The sequence below is a fragment of the Dipodomys spectabilis genome, unplaced genomic scaffold (genome assembly GCF_019054845.1).
Source record: "Dipodomys spectabilis isolate Male_0828 unplaced genomic scaffold, ASM1905484v1 ptg000098l, whole genome shotgun sequence".
In the NCBI taxonomy this organism is placed as follows: domain Eukaryota; kingdom Metazoa; phylum Chordata; class Mammalia; order Rodentia; family Heteromyidae; genus Dipodomys; species Dipodomys spectabilis.
Window position 1 is genome coordinate 2753813 of NW_024870775.1, and position 25016 is coordinate 2778828.

General features: G+C 38.1%; 1 protein-coding gene across 1 annotated transcript in view; it reads left to right on the forward strand.

Moving 5' to 3' along the window:
• The window catches only part of LOC122113647 (spermatogenesis-associated protein 31E1-like), an 81253-nt gene extending 57784 nt beyond the window's left edge, over positions 1-23469 (forward strand). Inside the window, exons 9-10 of the mRNA XM_042686710.1 lie at positions 21934-22061; positions 23395-23469. Coding sequence (XP_042542644.1) covers positions 21934-22061; positions 23395-23469 — 203 coding nt within the window. The remainder of the gene's footprint in view (positions 1-21933; positions 22062-23394) is intronic.
• The last annotated feature ends 1547 nt before the right edge of the window (positions 23470-25016 follow it).

Sequence of the window (25016 nt, forward strand, 5' to 3'; positions counted from 1 at the left end):
CAATGAATATTCATGAACATTCATCAAAAAAAATACAGATCTCAGCATTTTGCCAGTTATTAAGCTACTATTCTTGTCATATTTTCTTAAAATGTAGCATGTTTTGATGCCATGAAGAGATCCATGAAGGCCTGATTTAACAATATTCAAAACAAACATCTCTTTTATTCACATTCCTCATACCAGTCTCTACAACTAGAAGTTGCAGGGAGCTAAGAAAATTCCATTTCAGAATTACAACTAAGATAACAGGTTTATTTGTAAATCTGGCATTTCAGTTTTCCAATCAATAACAATTTTTCATCTACCATAGCCTCATGAGCACATTTTTCCTTTTCTTTTTCTTCCTTTCTTTTTTTTGCTGGTCCTGGGACTTGAACTCAGGGCCTGGGCTATGTCCCTGAGCCTATCTGTGTTCAAGGCTAGGGCTCTACCACTTGACCAAAATTGCCACTTCTGGCTTTTTCTAAGTAATTTATTAGAGAGAAGAATCTTGGGCTTTCCTGCCTGGACTAGTTTTTAACAGTGATCCCTCAGATCTCCGACTCCTGTGTAGCTAGGATTACAGGTATAAACCACTGGCACCCTGCAAGTGAGTAGTTTTTTGTGTCCACAGAAAATTTAAGTTCTACAAACCTAACAATAAAATGATTTATGGAAACGATTCTTATAAGTCATAAACTATTGTATAAACTTTTGGCATTGCCCGAGGAAGAAGAAAAAGGGCATGGCATTCATGATTTCAAAGTAAAACAGGGTAAAAGCAAAGTAGATTAATATTGTAAGACATAATGAGACTTAGACAGTAAAGGTAAGAGTGGAGTACAAGCCCAACACTCATGGCTCACACCTTACTCAAGGGGTTGTAATCTGAGGATTAGATTGCAGTTTAAAGCCGCCTAGGCAGGGAAGTCCATGAGACTTAACCACCAAAAACATGGAAGTAGAGCTGTGGCTCAGGTGCTAAAGTGCTAACCCTAAGCAAAACAACTCAGGGACAGTGCCCAGGTTCTGAATTCAAACCCCAAAATCAGTATAAAGAAAAAAACCCCAGAATGGTCTACACTAATACAGTTGGGTATCCTTGGCTCATGCCTATAATTCCAACTACTCAGGAGGCTGAGAACTGAGGTTCCTAGCTGAAAACAATCCTCAGGCAAACTATTCTTAGAGACTGGAATTGCTAATGGACCAACAAAATGTCAGAACTGGAGGCAAGTCTCAAGCTGTAGAGTTCCAGCAGAATTCAAGCCCCAGAGCAGAGTTCAACGGATATATATATATATACATATATATATATATATACATATATATATATATATACATACATATATATATATATATACTTATATGTATATATATATATACACACACATATATATATATATATCCATCACATTTTTGTTTTATGTTCATATGACTCTGTGTGTGTGTGTGTGTGTGTGTGTGTGTGTGTGTGTGTTGTTACTGTCACTTGAACTCAGGGCCTGGGTGCTATCCCTGAGCTTTATGTGTTCAATGCTAGTACTTTATCACTGGAGCTACAGCTTCATTTCTGCTTTTTTGCTAATTAGAGATAAGAGTCACACAGACTTCCTGGGCTGGTTTCAAATTGTATTGCTATGATCTCAGGCTCCTGGTTAGTTACATTTACAGATATAAACTACCAGCATCCACCTTGAAGAGCTTTTTAAATAAAATGAGAACATGGAGAGAAGCTAGGAGAAATGCGACCATTAGTACTGAAGAAAATTGCAGTAATTCTATTTCAAGTAATTATTTTAACATATCTCTCACCATTGTCTAATTTTGTATGTAGTACAAAACTTGGCAAAAGTGAGGAATACTTAGAAACTCTATTTTTTTCACAGAAAACTTTGAATAACACATTATTTCTATTAGTTGCAATTTTAATAGTATAAAGAAGGGTGAAAAGAAGTTTGAGAGTTCTGATAACATGGAAATCCCTAACAAATTAGGGACTGAAGACCTGCATAGGCTCAGATCACACTTGCATTGGAGGAAAAACAGGAAAGCATAAAATTTTCAATGAATAAACAGTGACATTGCAAAAATATCCACATACAATGACTGTAAATTGATGCTGTCAATGAGTGTAATGGAAGTTGCTCCAGACACTTCTCATCTTGATAACGTGTGCCAGCCTTGAAATCACTCACTTGTTTTCAGAGCACACAAAGTAACAAGATATTTTATTTTCAAAGTTATTATAAAGCAAGAGAAAAAAAAGAAAGGAAACAACGATAATATGGAGCAAAATGATACTTACCTGGCTTTTCACAAGGAAAGCAATGCTTTTTAAGCATATGCATATAGAGATATAGATGGTACATACTAAATATATTCACACCCATTCACATACACCCTCATTGTATGTGTTTTAAAATATGTGCCTCTGCATGTCTAGACACTAGTTGTTTTGATCTAAAATAAATGATTTCAGTATTTTTTGCTCAATTCCAGTTAGTAAATATTATAAACATCTGACAACACAAAATAATTAAACTATAGTGAAGTTGCCCGAGGACATAGCTGAATAATTTGTCAAGTACTTATGGTTAAATTGGCAAACCTCTCTATTACTACTACTACTCCTGTCATTTTCCAGTTTCTTTTGTCAACATGGTTTCGTCAGTTAAGAAATAGATATCAAATACACACTATATTCCAAGCCAGCTCCAGACTATGATGATCCAGCCTCTAGCTCTAAAATAGCTGGGATTACAGTTGGTACCAACACATCTGGCTCACTAGCGTAGAAATTTCAGCTAAAATCCTACAAGGTCATCAATAAAAGATTAGAGATTCATGTATCACATTTGTGTAAACCCATTTCATTTGACCATTTGAGCTTCAGAAAGGAAAATGATATTTTCTGCATGTAAGGTCCTCTCCTGGATGGCGAGCAGACTCCACCCTCCTCCCAGCAAAGTCTCCACCCAGTACCTGCGTTACCTAGGCAACTGGGACACCTGGAAGAGGTCACATCTGCCTCTGCTGAGGTCACATCTGAATTTGATGTGGCCACACCTTTCTCTGCCCATACCCTAGATAAGGCCTAGCCCCAGGCCCAGACTCTCTCTCTCTGCTCTTTTCTAGCACTTTTCTCTCTTCCCCAGGCCTTTCCCCACCGTGTAGAGGACTAAGATGGCCTGGTGCCAGCCGGAACGATGAATAAACCTACCCCTTAACCTGAATACCATGTGTGTGCTGCTGTTCTTAACTCGGCTACCTCTTTTTAAAAACCTAACACTGCATAAAGGTGTTCACATTATTTTTAGTTTCCCAGACCTCTGAAAGTAATGTTGTCATGTGCAAAAACTTTCTAATTAGGCATGGATACATGTCTGGTCTTGGCCAACCTTAGAACATTAGCAGAAACACCACTAACCACCTCTTATGTGACAAGTCAAGTGGTAGCTTGTACATTCTTTTCCTGATTTGTTTCTGGGCTTATTTTTTCAGATAGAGTCTACTAGTAATGAGGCTGGCTTACCTCAGCCTCCCAAGTAGCTGGAAATATAGAAATGTGACACTAATCCCATCCTATCTGCAGCTTTTCATACTATCCACCATCCAGTATTTTTATGAACTTCCCTCTGCATCTCTGGCTCTCTAGCATACTCCATCCAGCTCTTTGAGCTCTTGTCTGTACCATGTGCTCTCTTCTCTTTGCCACTACCTTTCTGGAAACCCTATTTTAAATCACCTCTACATCACAAATACATTCATTCCCCACTCTACCGCATAAAAGTCAGACCTTTCCATAGATCCAATAAAATATTTCACTTAAAAATAGAAACACATTAAATATTATCCATGAATGTTAGTAGAATACAGCTTGTCTGAAGAATAATTCCAAATTTTTGTCATATCAAGATTAGTGGGTTTCACATAAAGTATAACTTCCAACCATAACTGTTAAGATGCCGCTTTATCAACAAATATTTGTGCTCTGTTAGATCACAGTGGAACAATTAAAGACTTGGACCTGGTTCAGACCCATGATGCCATTTTTTTTAGTTACACAGAAAATAATGTGGGCAGAACATGACCTACATTCATGGCTCTTCTACATCCCAATGATTGTGCCACCAGCTCCATGGAGTGAGGAATCAGCCAGGGGAAAGCAATCCAGACGTGCTCTGTTACAGGCAGCCGGCTGTATATCAGCCTTAATGTCTGTCTACACCAGTACTGTTGGACATATCTCTTTCATCTTCTACTTCTGATGACCAAGGTTTTCTGAAAAAGAGGTCTGGTCATTGGAGACCAAGATGAAGAATTATGGAAGCATTCTACTTCTGGTAACATTCTACTCCTGATTTTGAGAAAGTCTTTCACATTCCTCTCCTTCCATTTTCTCACCACCTAAGAAATGAAAACCATATGTAACTGAAATCTCTGTACACTCTAACATACCATCACAATATTGCATTTGACATTACAAGTACACAACTTAGAACTTGGAGCTTAAATCTACACTGCCACTTTTGTTAAATAAATTTGTTTTGTTTGGTGCTAATCCTTGGGTTTGAACTCAGGGCCTGGACACCATCCCTGAGATTTTGTGTTCAAGTCTGGTGCTCTACCACTTGAACCACAACAGCTCCACCCCTGGCTTCTCACTGCTTAATTGGACACAAGTGTCCCACAGACTTTCCTGCCCAGGCTGGTTTTGAACCACCATCCTCAGATGTCTTCTGAGAAGCCAAGATTATAGGTGTGAGTCACTAGCACCTGGCTTAAATAAATTTGCTTTGGGATATTGTATTACCTAATACATCTTCTGTAGATGCCTTCATGGAAAGAATAAGCACTTATGATAGAAACAGAACATCCCAGAAAGCCTAAAATATTTACTATTTAGCTCTTACAGAAAATGTTTGCTAGCTGGATGCTGGTGGCTCACGCCTGCAATCCTACTACTTAGGAGGCCTTGAGATCTAAGGATTGTGGTTAAAAGCCAGCCCAGGCAGGAAAATCCATGAGACTCTTATCTCTAATAAACCACTCAGAAAACCAGAAGTGGTGCTGTGGTTCAAGAGGTAAAGTGCTTGCCTTGTAGAGCTGAAGGACAGCGCCTAAGCCCAGAGTTCAAGCTCCACGACCGACAAAAAAAAAAAAAAAAAGGAAAAAAAGAAAATGTTTTCTGATCAGCATATATATATATATATATATATATATATATATGTACACTTTTCTTTCCTTGCATCTCTGGATGTTAAACTCATAATAAAAGCTAATTGTTGTACATATCATTTGAATGTGCCACTCATCCCATAGATCTAAAGTGAAATGAAATGTGTATTAATTACCTACATGGTTAAGTGAATTTTGTTTCTTCTTCCGTCCATACTATTCATTGTAGTGGGCTTCTTCCATAAATATAAACATCATACAGAGTTGGCAATTCTTCAGAGAATATAAATTCTACTGTTTATGAGTATCAGAGTCATAATTAATTAAGTTTCATTGTTCTACTCATTGGTTCTCCCGATGTGCTGGTACCCACATGCACCACTCAGCCTGTTTTACTTTCCTATCACCCTTTGTCAGTAAGTATTCATTGCACTAAGTGGTTTCACTACAGTATTTCAGATGTGAATATATTATGTTTGGTTCAGAATAACTCTCTCTGTGAACAGGTATTTTTTAATGTTCTATGGAGTTCTTACATTTTATGGGGCCAACTTTTAAAGTTTAATAGAAAGTGAGAGGAAGGATGCAAACCACATGACACAGATATACCAGGAGATATGCCTAATGTTCTCTTGAAAAACTCACTCTGAAAATCTTACATTGTTTCATTTTCTGAATAATTTTAGGAGCTAAAAAACTTTGCTAGCGTACTTAAACCCATGGTTTCTGTCTTTAAAATTTGTGCCTGATATCCTTATTGTTACAGAGCAAACAGCTTCCACAACTTTTCCACACTCGTGTTCGAAGCCATCTTCAAACCCCTCAGGGACTTCCAAACTCTTTTAGTTTGCAAATACAGATTACACTCTCATCCCCACAAATACATTCATGGAATAAGTGCTGAAATGCTAATTCTAGACACAATAAGCATTGCAAAATGCTGGGCCAAATTTCAAAGAACATATTTCACTTCTCTATTTACATTATGACCAACCAAATTTCAATAATTTACTACTATCATCATTCATTAGACTCCTCTTATTGACAGCTCAGTAAAAGCCAGCTTTCCAGATACACTGCTTACTGATTTTTGTGACATAGTGTGCTCTGTTTCTGAAGGAAGCAAGAGTCTCCTTGTTCTGGTGCATCTGGTCTCATGCCAAATCCTCAGTTCACCTCACATTTTCACATGTCAACTTCCAGGCTTTGGCTTTCCTTCAGGCTTTGTAATTCTCTCCAATGAAATTCATGAAATACAAATAAATATTTATACTCCTAGGATAAGCTGCTAAGCATGGTGATTACACAGTTGGCACATTTCTGTTTATTTTGGGTTATAAAAATAAACAGCCTTCTAACATGATTTCAATAGTCTATCCCTATAGAGATCACTCACTATAATTAGCTCAAAACTTTTACTATTCCAAAACACAATTTTGGTTGCAAAAATTTCTCATTTGAATTATAAGGATTTAGAAATAATAACCTTTTGCTACTCAAAACAAAACTAGCCATGTGCCATCACACACATTTTGGAAGTTAGGGTGCCACCTTTCTGATCATCAAAGGATACAGTTAAAAAAAAAAAAGACAAATTCATTGAAATAACACTGAACTTCCAAACTCAGGTAATGGACAAGATGATTCATTGTTCTGACATGGTAAGATAAAATGGAAAACCAGCAACTGGGAAAGTGGGAAAATGCACATTTGGCTAACTTTCAATCTTGGGCATAGATAGCAGAGAAACTGGCTATAATCAGAATGTAACAGGCTGCATTACTTTAACAACAATATCTTTGAGAGTACCTAATTAGCCCAATCAATTTAGAAACTGACTAATGGTCCTGACAATTTTCCTTAAGGATCATATAAAGGTTAATGAAATAACTGTTAAAATAGTATTTGTACATCCTTGTTTATACTTTAAATCATCTTTACATCATTCATAGTATCTAATACAACATCAAAAGTAGTGTATTATTTAGGGAAGAGGCAGGAATTGTCTATACATAGTATAGATACACTGTTTTTCAAGTATTTTCAGTTCACAATTGGTTAAACCTATGCATAGGCAACCCACTAATTTCTATTATTTAAATTGACATTTGTGATTTGGTCATTTTGCTATCCACCTACAGTCAATTGTTACTTTTGATAATGATATTGTATAGTCTTGGCTTTTGAGAGTATAAACTGGATATTATAATAGAAAACCGGCCAAGTTGTGTGTTTTAAGGAATTGATGTGATAAAAGACTCATCCATGCCAAATATTCAATAGATTTATCAAATTTAATTATGTTCCCTTCCCTCACTCCCTGTCTGGCCAGTTCTACCTATAACACTCTAAGGCCAGTGTCTGGGCAAATCAAGTGAGGGCTGAATCACCCAAATCCACCTTTTCTTCTTTTCTTCCTCTCATGGCATCAAACCTTAATTGTCATATGCCCATAGTCATATGGACACTGGTTTCCAATAACAAGCATCTCTCTCCTCCAATGGACATGGTATATTCTGACTGACTACTTGGAAATTCATAGCAAGAGTTGTCCATATAAACCCAAGTAGATTTTACAAATAACTGCTAAAAATACAATATTATTGGGGCTGGGAAGGTGGCTCAGTGGTAGAGCACTTGCCTTGCATGCATGAGGCCCTGGGTTCGATTCCTCAGCACCACATAAGCAAAAAGAAAACAGCCAGAAGTGGAGCTGTGGTTCAAGTGGTAAAGTGCTAGCCTTGAGGTAAAGAGCTGAGGGACAGCGCCCAGGCCCAGAGTTCAGGCCCCACAACCAGACCCCCCCAAAAAATATATATATGCATATATGTAATATTAAAATACACTAGTTGTGTATTATACATTATACTGCTGTGTATTATACATTTTGAACAGCTTAGTAGTTTAATGACTCAAATACATTCTTAATTAAAATTGCATAAACATTGTACATATTCATGACATTTGAGTGCATGTATACAATGTGGAAATTTTAAATCATTGCATATATTATGTATTCTCAAATTTTATTTATCTTGATAAAAATATTTTAAATCTAGAAGCTTCTTTGAACATTTATCTACTGTGCAACAAAATGCCAGAAAAATACTTTCTCTATTCAGTGATTGCTCTCAATATAGATAAGTGCATGTGTATCAATGTGAACAAATACAAACAAAATTCATTAAATTTAGTTGCTATATATTTATATTTCAGTCTATATTTATGTTAACATGTATAGTAACATTATATATATATTTAAGAGTTCACATGTATACAATGAGATATACAAGACACTATGTTGCCTTTGAAATTTGTATTTTACCAGACTGCTAAATAAATCACAATTACACATACTACTAAAATAAGGTGTTTGAATCAAACTTGAAAACAAAATTGAATGTAAATTCTAAAGAGTTTTCTTACTTTGGAAACTTTAAAATGTAAATGTATACTAGACACACAAATATTCATACACATACACTCACTACCATGCAGGTATAATCACATCACTTTGCACAAGGACATGATTTTTTATATTTAACTTAAAAACACACATCTACAATAAAATTAAACATTATGAATAGAATAAAGTAACTTACATTTATATAAATGAAGACCTTATTTGCTTTTGTGAACAAATGAATCTAGTACTACAAGGAATTGGGAAAATTGCCAGTAAACTGCTCCATGTATATGTATATGTATACATGTATATGTATATATACACAGATATACAGATGAGTATCTGTGTATACATATTCATACACTAGGGCAAACAATAAACAACATTCCCTACTATGACAACTTACAGACAAATCAAAGTAAGATGATTTAAAAATTACTATTCTTGGTGGTGGTGACTGTCCGTATGTACAGGCAGCTGACTATTTGTATCATTACTACACCTGTAAAATGAATAAGCAAGAATAGGTGGGAAAGCTGCCATTGTATGTCAGTTACCTGGATTCAGTGAAATAATTTACCACTACAATTTAAAAGGCTAGTTCCAATGCAAAAGACCAAGAATGGAATCCATTTGACATTTTGTGGGAAGTGATATCCAGTCTAACAATACTAATTTTAAATTATAGCATCAATTACCTAGCAATCCTGATAATTAAAGGAGGTGGGTCTCTAGAGTTTAAATTCAATGACAGAAAGCCCCTTCATTACAGATAGGTTACGAATTCCTAATTTGCAACATTTTCCAACAAGACATCAAACCAGAGCTGGTGCTGTTTAGATGCTAGGAAACCAGGTGGAGCAGGACATTGACAAGACACTTTCTCTATGTGGCTGTTAAGCTGAAACAATGTGTAGGAGCCAAGGAATGAGGCCTAACAATACAGAAGCAGAGAAGGAATAAGATAGAGGGGTGAACGGGATAAGAAAAAATAAGGCATCAAATGGATCCAAATATCCCATGGCAATAATAGTTTCAATAAAGAAAGGCAAAGATGGAGAAATTTTTATCTTTCTTGTTGTTCTTTTAAATATTCTTATAATGTATTATGTGATTTGTTTTTGTTTCAATGTATATTCTTCCCCCATGGTATAACTCTTATTGTCACTGTATTTAATTCCGGTGTCCTGCATCTTGTATATACATTTTTCTAATTTGGGGAAGGGAAGGGAAATAACAAAATACTGAAATAAGGATACAAGATGACCCACTGTAACAATGAGATGTACAAGACACTATGTTGAAAACAAACTTTACAACTTTGATGAGGTGGGGGGGTGGAGGGAGGAGTTGAGGAGGTGGGGAGGAAAGGGATGGTAGGGCAAAAACAAAGGAGGGGGCAACAATGCTCGATAGGAAATGGACTCATTACGTTGCTCATGTAACTGTAACCCCTATGTACAGAACTTTACAATAAAAATATATATTAAAAATTTAAAGAACTAAAAACCATGACTGGCACATACAAACACATGGACACACATGCACGTGTGTGTGTGCACACACACATACAGAATAATCTTAGCCAGGCACTGATAGCTCACAGCTGTAATACTAGATACTCAGTAGGCTGAGATCTAGGGATTGTAGGGATTGCAGGATAGTAAAGTTCATGTGACTCTTGTCACCAATTAATCACCAAAAAGGCAAGAATAGAGCCAAGAGTGGAGTTGTGGTTGAAGTAGAGTGGGGAAAAAAAGCTCAAGGACAATGTCCAGGTCCTAAGTTCAAGTCACAGGATCAGCATACATGCACCCAAACTATAGAATGATAATAAAGAATAATCTTGCTAAGAGTTCATGGCTCATCCCTTTGTCTTCATGCCTATAATTCTAACTACTCAGGGGGCTGAGAAGAAAGATCACAGTTCTAGGGCAGCCAATTTTACAAGACTCCATCTTAAAAATGAAAAGCAAAAAGTTGGACTGGGACATGGCTCAAGAAGTAGAGTGTCAGCCTAGCAGGCATGAGGTCCTAAGGTCAAACCATAGTTCCATAAGAGATGTATTTAAGAAAGAAACTCTGTCTTTTGCTTTCTTTAGTGTTCTGAGTGTTTTTCTTCCAACTGCAAATGAATTAAGAAGATTAAGAATTAATAATCCAAAATGATTTAAAAATTATTTTAAAATATCATCTCTTTGGGTGAACAGCTATTGACTTCTAATTAGGAAGAGTTGTACAAAAACGATAAATTGGCATCAGACAGAATTGAAGATTCATAAATAATTAAAAATGATGCTACTAATTTTGTGAAACCATTACTCATCAAGTATCACAAGTAATGACAAAGGAAACTTTAAATTTTGGAATTTTCTAAGGATAAATATTTGAAGTATGGAAATTCTCAGTCTACTAGAATCATCAATTAATCGGTGATTGAGCTATGCTACTTTATTCAGGAGAGAAAACAATAAGGCATATCAAAATCTGGTAGATTATTGTATTGCTTTTAAGGCACACTTCAGTCTCTTTAGCTTGGGATAGACATTCAGCTCAATTCTTTACCATGTTGTAGCACAGTGAAATTTTAAAGAATTTATTTGTTTGATAATTTTTGGGGTATAAATGCTTTAGCTAACAGTGCTGACGCACATTGTGGGAAGCAGAATGATTGCTAAAACACGGCAGTTTCTCACAGCCTAGTGATGCTCATGGAGACATGGACAGTATCAATGAAAACCCAAGTTACTTTACCATGCCCTAGGTGTTGTTCCTGAGATGACTCTGAAACTTTCTCACTGCTGCTATCTCAGACAGTCGAGGTTTCCTAAAGGTAAAGGTTCAGGTTCTTCGGGGAATAATGCACTCCAGTTTTTTAATTTTTTTATTGTAAAAATACTGTACATAAGGGTTACAGTTCCTTGAGTAAGGTAATAAGGACATTTCCTACCACGCATTGTTACCTCCTTCTTTGTTTTTCCCCTACCATCTCTTCCCTCCCCATCTCCCCAACTCCCCACCCACCCCTGCCGAGGCTATAAAGTTCATTTTCAACATAGTGTCTTGTACATCTCATTATGACAATGGGTCAACCTGTATCCTTATTTAAGCATTTTGTTATTTTTCCCTTCCCTGCTCCAAATCAGAAAAATGTATGTACATCAAATACAGTGAAAATGGGTTGTACTGTGGGGGAAGAACACACCAAAGGGACAAAAAAATCTCATAGTGCATTTTAAATACATTGAAACAATAGCAAGCAAGGAAAAAAACACTTGTGTCCCTATCTTAGGATTCATTTTGCTTAACATCATCTTATATGGTCATATGTACATAGCTTTTGACCTTTTCTGCTTATCCTAGACATACACTAGTTATTGCAAATAAGGGAGACCATGGGACCTATGTTTCTTTGGGCCTGGCTTACTTCACCTGATATAATTTTTTCCAAGTCTTTCCAGTTCCTAACAAATGGGGCAATGGCATTCTTTCTGATGGAGGCATAGAATTCCATTTTAAATATATATATATATATGCATGTCTATACATATATATGTATATATATATATATATATATCTCACATTTTCTTGATCTATTCATCTACTGAGGGGTATCTGGATTGGTTCCATATATTAGCTATGGTAAATAATGCTGTGATAAACATAGTTGTACTAGTAGCTTTAATATAGCCTTGTTTGTGATCATTTGGGCTAATGGCCAAAAGTGGGATTGCTGGGTCATAGAGGAACTCTATGTGGAGTCTTGAGAGGAACCTCCATCTGCTTTCCAAAGTAATTGAACAAGTTTATATTCCTACCAACAATGCAGTAGGGTTCCCTTTTGTCCACATCCCCTCCAATATCTGTGAGTATTAGATTTTTTGATTATAGCCATTCTAACTGCAGTGAGGTGGAATCTCAGTGGGAGAGAATATTTGCAAAATATATTTGTGGGAAGTGATTAACATCCAGAATATACAGAAAACTCCTAATACTAAAAATGGGCTAAAATGAGTGTAAATAGATATTTCTTTAAAGATGCAAAGATGGCTAAATCTATGAAAAGACACTAGACTTTCTCATCATCATGTAAATGCCAATGCAATATATACAGTGAGGTACTACCTTACATATATTAGGAGAGCTACTATCAAAAACAGAACATTCACCAGGCAACAGTAGCTCTTGACTGTAATCCTAGCTATTCAGCGAGCTAATATTGGAAGATCACAGTTCAAAGTTCTCCTGGAAAACAAAGTCCATGAACTACCAAAAAGCTGAAATGGAGCTGTAGCAAGTGGGAGAGTGTTAGCCATGAGCAAAAGAAACTCAGGGACAGCACCACATACTGAGTTCAAGCCTCAGGCCTGTCAAAAAGAAAAAAAAGTCAACTTAGTGTTGTGTTTGTAGGAATGTAAAATGAACAAAAAACAAGCAGTGGCCAGTGGCTCACACCTGTAATCTTAGCTATTCAGGAAACTAAGATCTGAGAGTTAAACTTTGAAGCGAGTCTGGGCAGGAAAGTTCGCAAGACTTTTATCTCCAATTAATCACCAAAAGGCCAGGGCTTGGTTCAATTGGTAGAGCACTAGCCTTGATCAAAAAGCTCAGGGACAGCACCCAGGCCCTGAGTTCAAGCATCAGGCTGGCATGAAAGGAAGGATAGTAGTAATAATGTAGAAAACAACATGGCAGTTCCTCAAAATATTGAAACTAAAAATACCACATAATTCCAGAGATCACACTTGTCATTCTAATAAGTTTAAAAAGTCTTGAAGAGACATTTCTGTAATGATGCTCACAGCAGCATTATTCCACCAGCTAAAATGTAATCTCTCTCTCTCTCTCTCTCTCTCTCTCTCTCTCTCTCTCTATCTATCTATCTATCTGTATATAAGTACCCAAGATCAGGTGACTGGATAGACAAATTTAACCATAGGAAGGAAGGCAATTCTGCTATCACATGGGTGAAACTTAAGGATGTTATTCTAAAGGAAACAACTCACATACACGATATTGTATGAGTCCACTTAGAGGAGGTAATTCAAGTAGTGAATATAGATGGTAGTTTGTCAGATCTGGGGAGAGGCAATACAGGGTGCTTGTTGGATAGCTACTGCTCAGTTTCAGTTTCACAAGAAGAATAATTCAGGAGACGACAGACAGTGTTGTGGCACAATATTGTGAATAAACTTAAAAACCACTGAAACACACACACACACACACACACACACACTTAAAAATAATTAGGATGGCAAAATTCATGTTACATATGTGAAATTTTAAAAGGAATTAATGTAGAAAGAACTAAAATAATACTGTCTGTTCACTACTGCCAACAAAATCAATGAATTCCTTTAAGAAAGAAATGTATAAAATAAGAATTTCAACAAAGGCTAAATTTCTCATTAAACCAAAATCCAAATGAGCAGAACATGTCATTGGTTGATCTTTTTAGGTAATGGTATTAGGTAGTTGATAAAATTCTACAACTTCTAAAAATTTACTTGTACCTATTTAATTATCCTTCATGCCTCCTCATTCTTCCTATTCTTTCTTTGCTCTTTCTGCTTCCTTCTGCTTTCACCCTCTTATTTTTTTGTCAAGACATATATAGCACAATCAATCACAGGTTAAAGTGCGATTGTTGGCCTTGCTCAATTAGCTCTGTGTGTAATTTTTGGCACAGTTCCTTTATCTTTACATTAAGTTTAATAATGGTTCCTAAGATGCTGAGGTAAAACATAGAGAGACAATGTGCTCAAAAATATGGCAGTAGTTGTTTAAACAATACAATCTTTTACACAATATACATCATGAGAACAAGGTCCTGCTTCTCCTGGCAATTTCGATGTCCCAGGCGCTAGCTGTCTACGGGGACACAGACTAGACATGTATTGCCTGCATTACACTAGAGAGGAATTGCTGCCCTTTAACTATTTGAAGCAAGATCTATCAACATTTAAATTTGAGTTAAAATAATACACTTTAAAAATATATTAGATTTCTGATCCTTTGTGCATTCTTTTGTTTCACATTCTTAGTTTTGTCTGGCTAGCACAATATGAAAATATAAGACAATTTTGATAGATTAAAAACTGCACATCCACTCACGCTGAAGCTCCCATACCTTGCCACCAACACATCACTTACTAACCCCTAAAATTGATAAATGTTACCTTATGTGTGTGATTACATGAAGATCTTTGAAGTGTGGAAATTGTGCTGTATGATTAAAACAGACCTTAATGCAACCACAAATGTTCTTATTAATCATAAGAGGAAGATCAAAAGCACAGAGGACAAGGCAAAGTAGAGACAAAGGAAGCAACTGGAGTGATGTGGCTATGGATCTAGGAATGGCAAGCAGAAGCTTGAAGAGGCAAGGAATAGATTCTTCTCCTGGTTGTGCTGTGGAAATGCAGTCTTGTAAAGCTTTGGTTTCAGCCCAGTCTATTGGGATGAAAGACATCTAACCCCTACAAGTGTACGAGGATAGATTCTGTTGTCTTAAGCCATTGTGTTTGTGGTGGTTTACTAAGAATGGGTGACATACGGCACAAATACATAATGTTCACTTCATTCATAGCTAGGGATATAGCTCGGTAGTAGAGTGCCTTGATCCAGCCTCAGTACCACACACACACACACACACACATACACACACGTCTCATAATGTGTACTTAATTCATTTGCTAACATGCATGGATTATTCACTACACACTATGCATGCATGGCTTTACTAATTCTTCAATCTATGAGATTTATTAGCACTGTTTTATAGATGAGGAGGTATGTAGGTAGTTGACTTAGGAGATATGCAGTTAGTTGACTAAATTGCCAGCTATGGTAGTGCATGTCTAAAACCCCCAGCAATGTGGGACAAAATGCAGGAGGATTATAGTGTGAGGCTCGCTGAGAAATAAAACATGACAACTTATCTAAAAAAAAACTATGAAAAGCACAAAAATCCTAGCAAAAGGGGCATACAGGTAACAAACTAGCAAACTAGAGGCTGAGTTTGGGAGGTCTCTATTATTCTATGTGAGCCCAAACATACAGGGAAGATTCCTTCTTAATTGGGCATGAAAGCATATGCCGGTCATCCCAGGTATGACAGGAAATATAAAATAAGTGGATAGAGTCCTACCATATCTCAGGCAGAAAAGAGGCATGCTCACAAAAATAGCCAGTGGAAAATAGAGGTAAGGGTATGGTTCAATGGTAGAGCACTTGGTGGAAAGTACAAGGCCTTGAGTTCAAATGACAATACCACAAACTAAATATGTAAATAACCCAAATTACCAAGGCTTCTAAGGAACAGAACTCAAAGAGAGACATTCCAGATTTCAAGCTCACTAAAATGAATCATATGAAATGTGACATTGTTTCTATGACATTAATGTCAAATCTTCCTCTGCATGTGACACTGAGTAGGTGAAGGGCAACCTTCCTTCTTTCAGATCACCTGGATGGCTTCAAGAAATGCAACCTAACACCCTAGACATTTCGGGATGTCGTCTACATTTCCTCATCTTATGCCTCAGGAACCGAAGATATTCTAGAAAATATATCACTCCTTTTCCTCAAATACCAGTTAGGGTTGATAGGTCAGTAAAGAAAGAAATTTCTAATACATTTTAATATTCCTGTGTGAAAATTGCAGTGAATAACTGAGCAATAAATAAGAATACATATGCCCACAAACAATAGGGAATGTCTGATCCTATGTTATGAGAGACCTTCAGAAAAATCTACAGGCAGAGTTCCTTACAGAGAATTATAGTAGTATTTCCTCCCTTCAAGGCATAGAGGGGTCTAATGGATAATAAGACATGTGGGGATAAGTACTAGAACAGATGGGCTACAAAGCTTCACTGAACAGAAGAACAAATGCCCCTGGAATTCCACATTCTAGTTTAAAAGATCTGTTAAGAAGTATTGTGGGACTGAATAGTGTCTATTTTTTCATAGACATATTTTAGAGAATTATTCCTTTGTGTTTCCAGTAAAGCAAAAATAAATCATGTGGTCAGATGATACTCCGCATAAAAGGATTCAATTTTCCAAATGTCTCTACTCCATTTTAGAACTACATTCTTGTGTTCTTTACTGGTTCATCAGTAGGTTAGGAGTAAGACATTCTTTGAAATACACCCCAATCTAGACAAAATACCAAAAATGATGCACAATTGTCCGAATATGATCACACTTAAATTGGTATAACACCTGGGTAAAGAAATGAGAGTCTTTTCTGCACATTGGAATCCTTTAACTTCCTTCCTTTACAATTTTGTTAGATATGAAGAGGGGCCAGAAGAGGAGTTTCTTAGTCAGTTTGGGCTGCTGTCACAAAATACGATGGTCTGGTGATTTAAACAACTGCCATTCATTCCTCACAGTTTCAGAGCCTGGGAAGACTAAGGGGAAGGAACCAGCAGGTTCAGTGATGGGTCAGGGCTTTTTCCTGCTTTGCAAATGGCTGCCTTCTTAACAAAAAAATCACAGATCAACAGACATCTCTGGTCTCTTCTTCCTAATAGCTCTCACCCCATTACAGGGCCTCTATCCTAGGATCTCATTTAACTTTTCTCAATGCTTTCACTTCCAAATATCATCTCAATGGAAATTAAGACTTCAAGGCACAAACATGGAGAAGACCCAAGAGTTTAATACAGAATAGGGCACTATTACTAATTTTATCAGACACAACCCTACAAGATACAAATAAATACATTTTAATGTACTCAAAACAACTTAAAGCTCTAGTGTGGTATTTCTCCCACAGCCAGGTCCTCATGTTTATAATACCAGCATTCAGAAGACTAAGAGCTGAGGCTTGTGGTTCAACATCAGCTCTGGCAGGAAAAGTCTGTGAAATTCTTATCTCCACACATGCACAAAAAAGCTCAGCCTTGAGCACACTCACACAAAAAGCTCAGGAATCACCTAGGTCCAGAGTTCAAGCCCCATGACCGACCAAAGAATAAAAATAAAAAAAATTAAATTAAATTAAAAAGCTCAGGGACAGTGCTCAGGACCAGAACTTAAGCCAATAAGTTCTACCTACTCAGTGCCATACTATTTTTTATTTTGTTTTATAGTTAAAAAATTTTATACATAAATATCCATATGAAGACAGGAAAGGACTGACAAAAACCATGTAATAAAAAATCATGTTATTAGCTGGGCACCGGTGGCTCATGCCTGTAATCCTAGCTACTCAGGAAGCTGAGATCCGAGGATCACGGTTCAAAGCCAGCCTGGGCAGGAAAGTCCATGAGACTCTTATCTCCAATAAACCACTAGAAAACCGGAAGTGGCGCTGTGGCTCAAGCGGCAGAGTGCTTGCCTTAAGCTGAAGAGCTGAGGAACAACACTCAAGACCAGAGTTCAAGCCCCATGACCAACAAAAACAAAAAAAGTCATGTTATTGTAAGTATGTATAGTCAATTTTCATAAAAACATAAATGGGGAAAATTGAATTGCTCTGCTCTCTGGTAAAACAGAAACTTCTGATGTGAGTTGTTGTTCAATGATTTAAAAAATCCTAGGGCAAGAGATTCTGAATATGTGTTCTTATTTATCAGTTGTAACAACAACTTACAGAAAAGCGGAAACTAAAGCCAGAATAGAGGCATATGAAGTGAATTTTCCTTCTGCCCTCTGATGCTATAGAATTGTCCATCATCACTCCCAGAATGGAATTGCATGGAGAGCCCTAATCTCTAGGGTCTCTGTAACCATAATTTCAGGAAGAAATGTAACAGCCTATGTTGAGAGGTCAACATAAATGTTCAACATAACAGCAACCAGATCACTATTGTGTGAGTGGCAGGGAATGTGAGGGAGAGATATATGCAAATGGGCACAAAGAAATTTGGACTGATGAGATACTTCTGTATCAAACTTGGGATGGTTCCTGGAGAGATCAAACTTTTTCTACCCTTTTACATTCTGAATATTTAAATGGAATTAGAAAAGAAAGAGGCAAATACTAGTATTAATGATGAAATAGATTTTAATGTATAGACCCCCAAATCATAGTATCACTATCTCTAAGGTTAGCCCTGGGAATCACCAGAAAGGAGAGTATGCGAACATACACTGAGCCAGATAGAACAAGGAGTAACTCTGAACTGCACATCCTTCTATGGGAGGAAGAACATATGATAAGTAGTCTGCTACTAGAAGTCGGGCCTTGGTCTCTGACTAAGGGAGACAGATGTGTCTCTGACTAAGGGAGACAGATGTGTGTCTTCAGATTACTTTGGAAGAACAAGACTATAAAATGATAAGGCTCTACACATTCTTTTTTGCAAATTTTCTATGATGAATAAACAAGGCTACGTGTTAAAAAACAGTGTAAGCAAGTGTTGGGAGAGGAGAGAGCTTCATTTCTCATTCCCAGAGGGAAAATAGCTTGAAATTTGTCTCTGTAGGATCATGTTGAAATCTACTTGTATACATACTTTGTTGATACACAGAAGATCAAGAAGCCATAGCTGAGCCGGGCGCTGGTGGCTCATGCCTGTAATCCTAGCTACTCAGGAGGCTGAGATCTGAGGATCGCGGTTCAAAGCCAGCCCGGGCAGGAGAGACCGTGAGACTCCTATCTCCAATAAACCACCACAAAACCGGAAGTGGTGCTGTAGCTCAAGTGGTAGAGTGCTTGCCTTGAGCTGAAGAGCTGAGGGACAGCGCCCAGGCCCAGAGTTCAAGCCCCATGACCGACCAAAAAAAATTAAATAAAATTAAATAATAAAACCAAAAGGATTAATGAAGTGTGTGTCTTGACGTCATTGAGTGTGTTTACTTTTCAAAATTCTACTAGCTTAGCTGAGTCCATCTTAGTTAGTGATTTTATAACTACCTTGGAAGACATTAAGGCTAAATTAAAAACCCTAGACAAAAATAGTTGTGAGGGATGAAAGATCAAAATTGCAAAATTACTTTAATTAATATACTCTCTCTACATATAATACTGAATTGTTTTGTTTGTTTGTCTTTATATATATACTTTATGTAAACAAAGTTTAGTGCTTCAAGTCACTATATATGTTTGTGGAACAAAAAGTGTATAATTTTAAATTTTGATTTACTTATGCTATATTGAATTTATTAAACCGATTCCATGCTATGTGCCCTAACACTGAGCCACACACTCTTCCTACAGTCTTAGGGATACTTTAGAGTTTCTATACATGTGAAAACAGATACATTCAACAGGAATATCACATGTAAATGATCTTGTCATCTTATTTTGTAACCATTGAATAAGAACAGATAGCATGCACTTATTTTTTCTGGATATACTAATGAAATTTTAAAATTATTTCAAGTGGACATCTTTTGTTGTAAAGGAAATAAAAGTTGCTCAAGGGTAAAAGTTGAATCATTATTCAAAAATGAGATTAAACACAATTACCAATTACTTTCTATTTTCTTTTTGAAAATGTTTAGGTTTGAGGCCAAGACTGGATCTCAGTACCTGATGCTTTCATTCATTGGCTAGCACGCTAACAACTGAGCCACCCCCCCCCCCAAACCAGTCAATTACTTTTAAACATATAATTTTACATCAATAACATGGACCTATTTTTCTAGTATTCTGTGGTTCTCTCCATAAATGTATGCACATTTGATTTGAGTAATATTTTTATACTACAACAAAGAACTTAAATGTTTTACTATGTACTGTGGATATGACCAACGTGTTTTGTCAAAGTACTTTTTGAGAGTTAAAAAAAAATGTACTCCATTGTTGATTTTGAAAGCCTTTTCTATGACCTCAACAAAGTAGGTGTTCAGCCAACCTATTGGGATGAAAAAGAAATGAGAAAGTTTATTTGAATGTCTTACTAACTTTGGCTCATATTAATCGATAGGCTAATTTCTCTACAGGAAAAACTACTTTTTTGTTGTAAGAAACATTTTAAGGGCTGGGAAGGTGGCTCAGTGGTAGAGTGCTTGCCTTGCATGCATGAGGCCCTGGGTTTGATTCCTCAGCACCACATAAGCAAAAAGAAAAAAAGCCAGAAGTGGCGCTGTGGCTCAAGTGGTAGAGCGCTAGCCTTAAACTGAAGAGCTGAGGGACAGCGCCCAGGCCCAGAGTTCAGGCCCCATGACTGGACCCCCCCAAAAAAAGAAACATTTTAAGCTACAAAATGAGATAATGTTAAAAATATAATTTAACTTACCCATACACACACATACACATATATCATATATTCGTATGTGTTAAATTCAAAGGGTGGACATTATTTTATTTTTTACAAAAAAAAATTCCAAAGATTGAGTACTTTTCTTAACAAATCATAAATTCACACTGAAATTTAAGTCATGGACATTTATTTCTAATTCTGATTTTTAGTCTAATGCTTTATAAATATATGCTAAAATACTAAAATACACAGAAAAAAATTTGGGTTATGAACTCAGGGCTTAGGCATTGTACATGAGCTGTTTTGTTCACATCTCCACTTCCGAGTTTTTGATGGTTAATTGGAAATAAGAGTCTCACAATCTTTCCTGCCTGGACTGGCTTTGAACCAAGATCCTCAGATCTCAGCCTCCTGAGTAGTTAGGATTACAAGCATGAGCCTCCAGTGTAAGCCTAAAGAAAATATTTTAAACTCAGAGTAAGCTTTTTACTTCTTGTTAGATCTACCCAGGAAAAGTAGCCCTTTCCTTTGGGAAAAATGGCCCCTAGCCCTTCTTCTGTCTGTGCACACAAGGCCTTCTGTAGAAGTCCTCGCCCAGTACCTGTAACCCAGGTAGCTGGAGTACTGGGGCCAGTGGGAGGACCCCCAGGCTCTGAGGTTACTTCTTCATCCTCTGAGGTCACTTCTGCATCTGCTGTGGCCATACCTCCTCCCACCCTCCATTGTAGCCACATCTTCTCCCCACCTGCCCCCTATATAACCTCCAAAGGTCGAAATATTAGGTCTGCCCAGGAAAAATGCACCTCCCCCTTTGTCCTCCCTCCTTGCCCACTGTGGCTGTCCCTAAAAGTCTCTGCTCAGCACTTGCAACCCAAGTAACTGGCACATCTGGGGGCAGTGACAAGTCTCTCAGGTTCTGAGGTCACTTCCCCATCCACTGTGGTCACACCTCCTCCCACCCTTTGCTGTGGCTAAAACTCCTCCCCACCCTCTCCCTATGAAGCCTCAATCCCCACCATAATTTCCCCCTTTTCACACCTCCATCTTATATGGACTGACAGGTTCAATTCTACTAATTAACTCTCCTCTAGCTGAACAACCACATGGAGATCTCCTTTCTCCAAACTTAATTAAGGTTGCTAAAACCTGGGATGGATAATGTCATGTGTTTCTGGACCCCCTCTTCTCTCTCTTTCTCAGGGCCGGTCTACCTCATAGTCCCCCTCCATGAAACCAAACCACCAAACGAGCCCCACACTGACCCCCTTGCTTTTACCATTGCTACCTATGCATTCACTACACAGTCTCCTATCTCCTGTCTTCATCTGGTGAGTGACTCCAGTCAATGGGTCCCCCTATTCTGTCTGTCTCTCTCTCCCTCACCACAACAGATGGATTCTTTAAGTCTTCTGGTCATTATTTTCTGCATCCTCAACAGAATCCCTCTAAATGAGTCCATAAAACCAAAATGCTTTTTTTTTTATTGCAGCAGTTTCTGCTAATGCAATGGTAAATGGCCAGAGGTTCCATATGTTCAGGTTGTCTGCTCTCCTTGCTAGCCCTTCTCTCTTTCTGTCTTTCTATGCAAACTCCCTCCTCTGCCCACTGTTCAACCCTGTGCCTGCCAGGCCTGTGTGGCTGACACAGTATGGGAGTGGGCATAAGCTTCCCAGCCAACTCCTCTAGAAAGGTAACTTTCCTTGTCTTGTAGCAGTTCAAGCTCTCTCTGTCTCTCTCTGTCTCTCTCTCTCTCTCTCCCTTTCTCTTCCTCTCTATTACCTCTCCCTTTGAGAGCACCCATACTCTGTTAGTGTGCCCTGACTTTCTGCTTGTCTGTTTTTCTGCTTGCTTACTTACTCTATAAGGCTCTGCCAAGTTTTCTACTCTTTTTTTTTTGTCGGTCGTGGGGCTTGAACTCTGGCCTTGGGCCCTATCCCTCAGCTCTTCAGCTCAAGGCGAGCACTCTACCACTTGAGCTACAGTGCCACTTCCTCTGCTAAGTTTTCTTACCATCATGACTTGTCCAGAAATTTGCTATCTTGGACATGTGGTAGGCTTTCATGTGACCCGCATCCTTCCACTAAGATTACTTCCCCCCATCCTTCTAGCCAGTGTTCAAAGCTCAATTTGTAGGCGAATGTGTCTTTGTTGCCAAAATTGTCTTAAGGTTTTCTGATAACCGAGACATAACTGGCTCCACAGGCCATAAGAAAAAATAGGCAGTTTTAAACTCAAGCTACAAAGAAGCTCACCAGATTTGGGTCTTACAAATGTGTCTAAGGGTTATTACCTTACATTAATTGCTTAATGTTAAGCTTATCAAAGTTTCTTTAACTATGGTTTCAAACTTAATTAGTATCCTAAAGTGCTATATTCAGTTAAAAATGAACTAGGTTCTTTATTCAGCTCTGTCTCAAATCATTCATCATAACCAATATTGAGTTGTTCCTCTGCAGCATTTAGTCAAGAACCACAGAGGGTTAAATAACTCTTGTAGTATTGGTTAGAGTTAACTTTTGTTCTTAAATTTCAGGTAAACCCTGCTTAAAAACTATTTCTATTGATCTCCTTATTGCTTTAGTAGAAAATACAACTGGATCTCATGGCAAAAAAACCCTCTCATTTAATCTATCAGTCACTTTCCCCTTTATTGTGAAATAGGCCATCAGTAAACTGAGACAGGCCATCCCAGCAAAGAGCAAAAATACCAACTGGGACATGCCATCCCAACAGTGAGAAAATGGGACATCACCCCAGCAAGGGAAAGAGACTACCTGTACATCCTTTAGGGACCAACCAGGGGCAGTTGGAAAAAGTTTTGCAGATAAGAGGGGATAGTGTCAGATCCTCAGTGGAGTCACTTTGTGCTTGCCCTTTCAAAACTGACCAGATGAAAAGGAAATACTTAAGCATGTCTAACTAAGGCCCATAACTATCTTTCTTCACGCTGGGCAAAAGCCTACATCTTGCCTCTGTTGCTTGCTATTTTGTTTATTGTGAGTCTTCGACTCAGGACAGTTTGCTTTGGCACCTTCCTGGGTCTCCATGGTCAAGACATCTGTAGTCCAGTTACAGGAAATGATCAAACCTCCTACTGGTCTCTTAATCACTCAATCCAGCCCCAGCTTCTAAATGGTTATGCATAACTAGTCCCCAATACTCTCCCTTATCTAGTCGCCAGATATGAACCAGTGAGAAGTAGTCAGGGACAGAATCCACCAACTCATGAACCACTTGGAACACAGGAGATAGGAACTAGCCAAATCATCCAATTTTTTTCTTTTCTACCTGAACAGATGGCTTCCCTTTTTTCTGCCATTTGTAGGCCCTCTAATAATATTTTTTCTTTTCTTATTGTTCAGCTCCTGCCTTATAAGACTTCTGTCAGATTTCATCCAAAAACACTTATGCTCATTCACTACTGAAGAACTCTTATTGCTGCCTTATACAGATGGGATGACATCTCCACTTTCTACCCATAATGTTAGCACCCCTAGCCAGAGGAAGTAACCAGAGTGAATCAATGCCCCTTTATAGCTATCAAAAGGCTGAAACGTTAGATCCACCCAGGGAAAATGGCCCATTCCACTTTATTCCACCCTCCTCCCCACACTGTCTAGAAGTCCCTGCCCAGACCTGTAGCCCAGGTAACTGGTGCACCTAGAGGCAAGGGGAGGTCCCCCAAGCTCCGAGGGGACTCAGAGGTCACATCTGAATCCACTGTGGCCATCCCTCCTCCCACCTTTTCTCTATTTAACCACAATCCCTGCCATAGGTTCCCCTCTGTACACCTTCATCTTGTGGGACAGGCAGTTTGGTTCTGCTAATAAACTCTCTCCAGCCTGAACAAGTACGTGGCGGTCTCCTTCCTCCAAACCTTACACCCTAGTGTTCCAAGACTAGGAAATACACAGTGTGGCACTTGCCTTCTGAGGAGGTCTGCTTGTGTCTGTATCTGTGTGTACAATGTCAGTGACAGCTCTTGAAAATAGTGAGCTCAGCAAACGAAACGGTAACGTGGAAGTGAACCAACCTTCATGGCCTAACGTGGGGAAATCTGGAGTGCTAGCAGCTCAGCCTGGGAGAAAGATGGCTCTGGACTGCCTTTGGACCCATTCTGGCGAGAAGAGAGGCCCGAAGCCATCCAGGGACTGGGGCTGCGGCCAGGAAGAGGGTGTGGCAGGAAACAGGAAGTGCCCTGAGCAAGAGAGAGGAAGCTGGTGGCGCAGGTACGCGCATGCGCAGTGTGGTGGGGGCGGCTGCCCTGTGAGGGGTGAGCACGG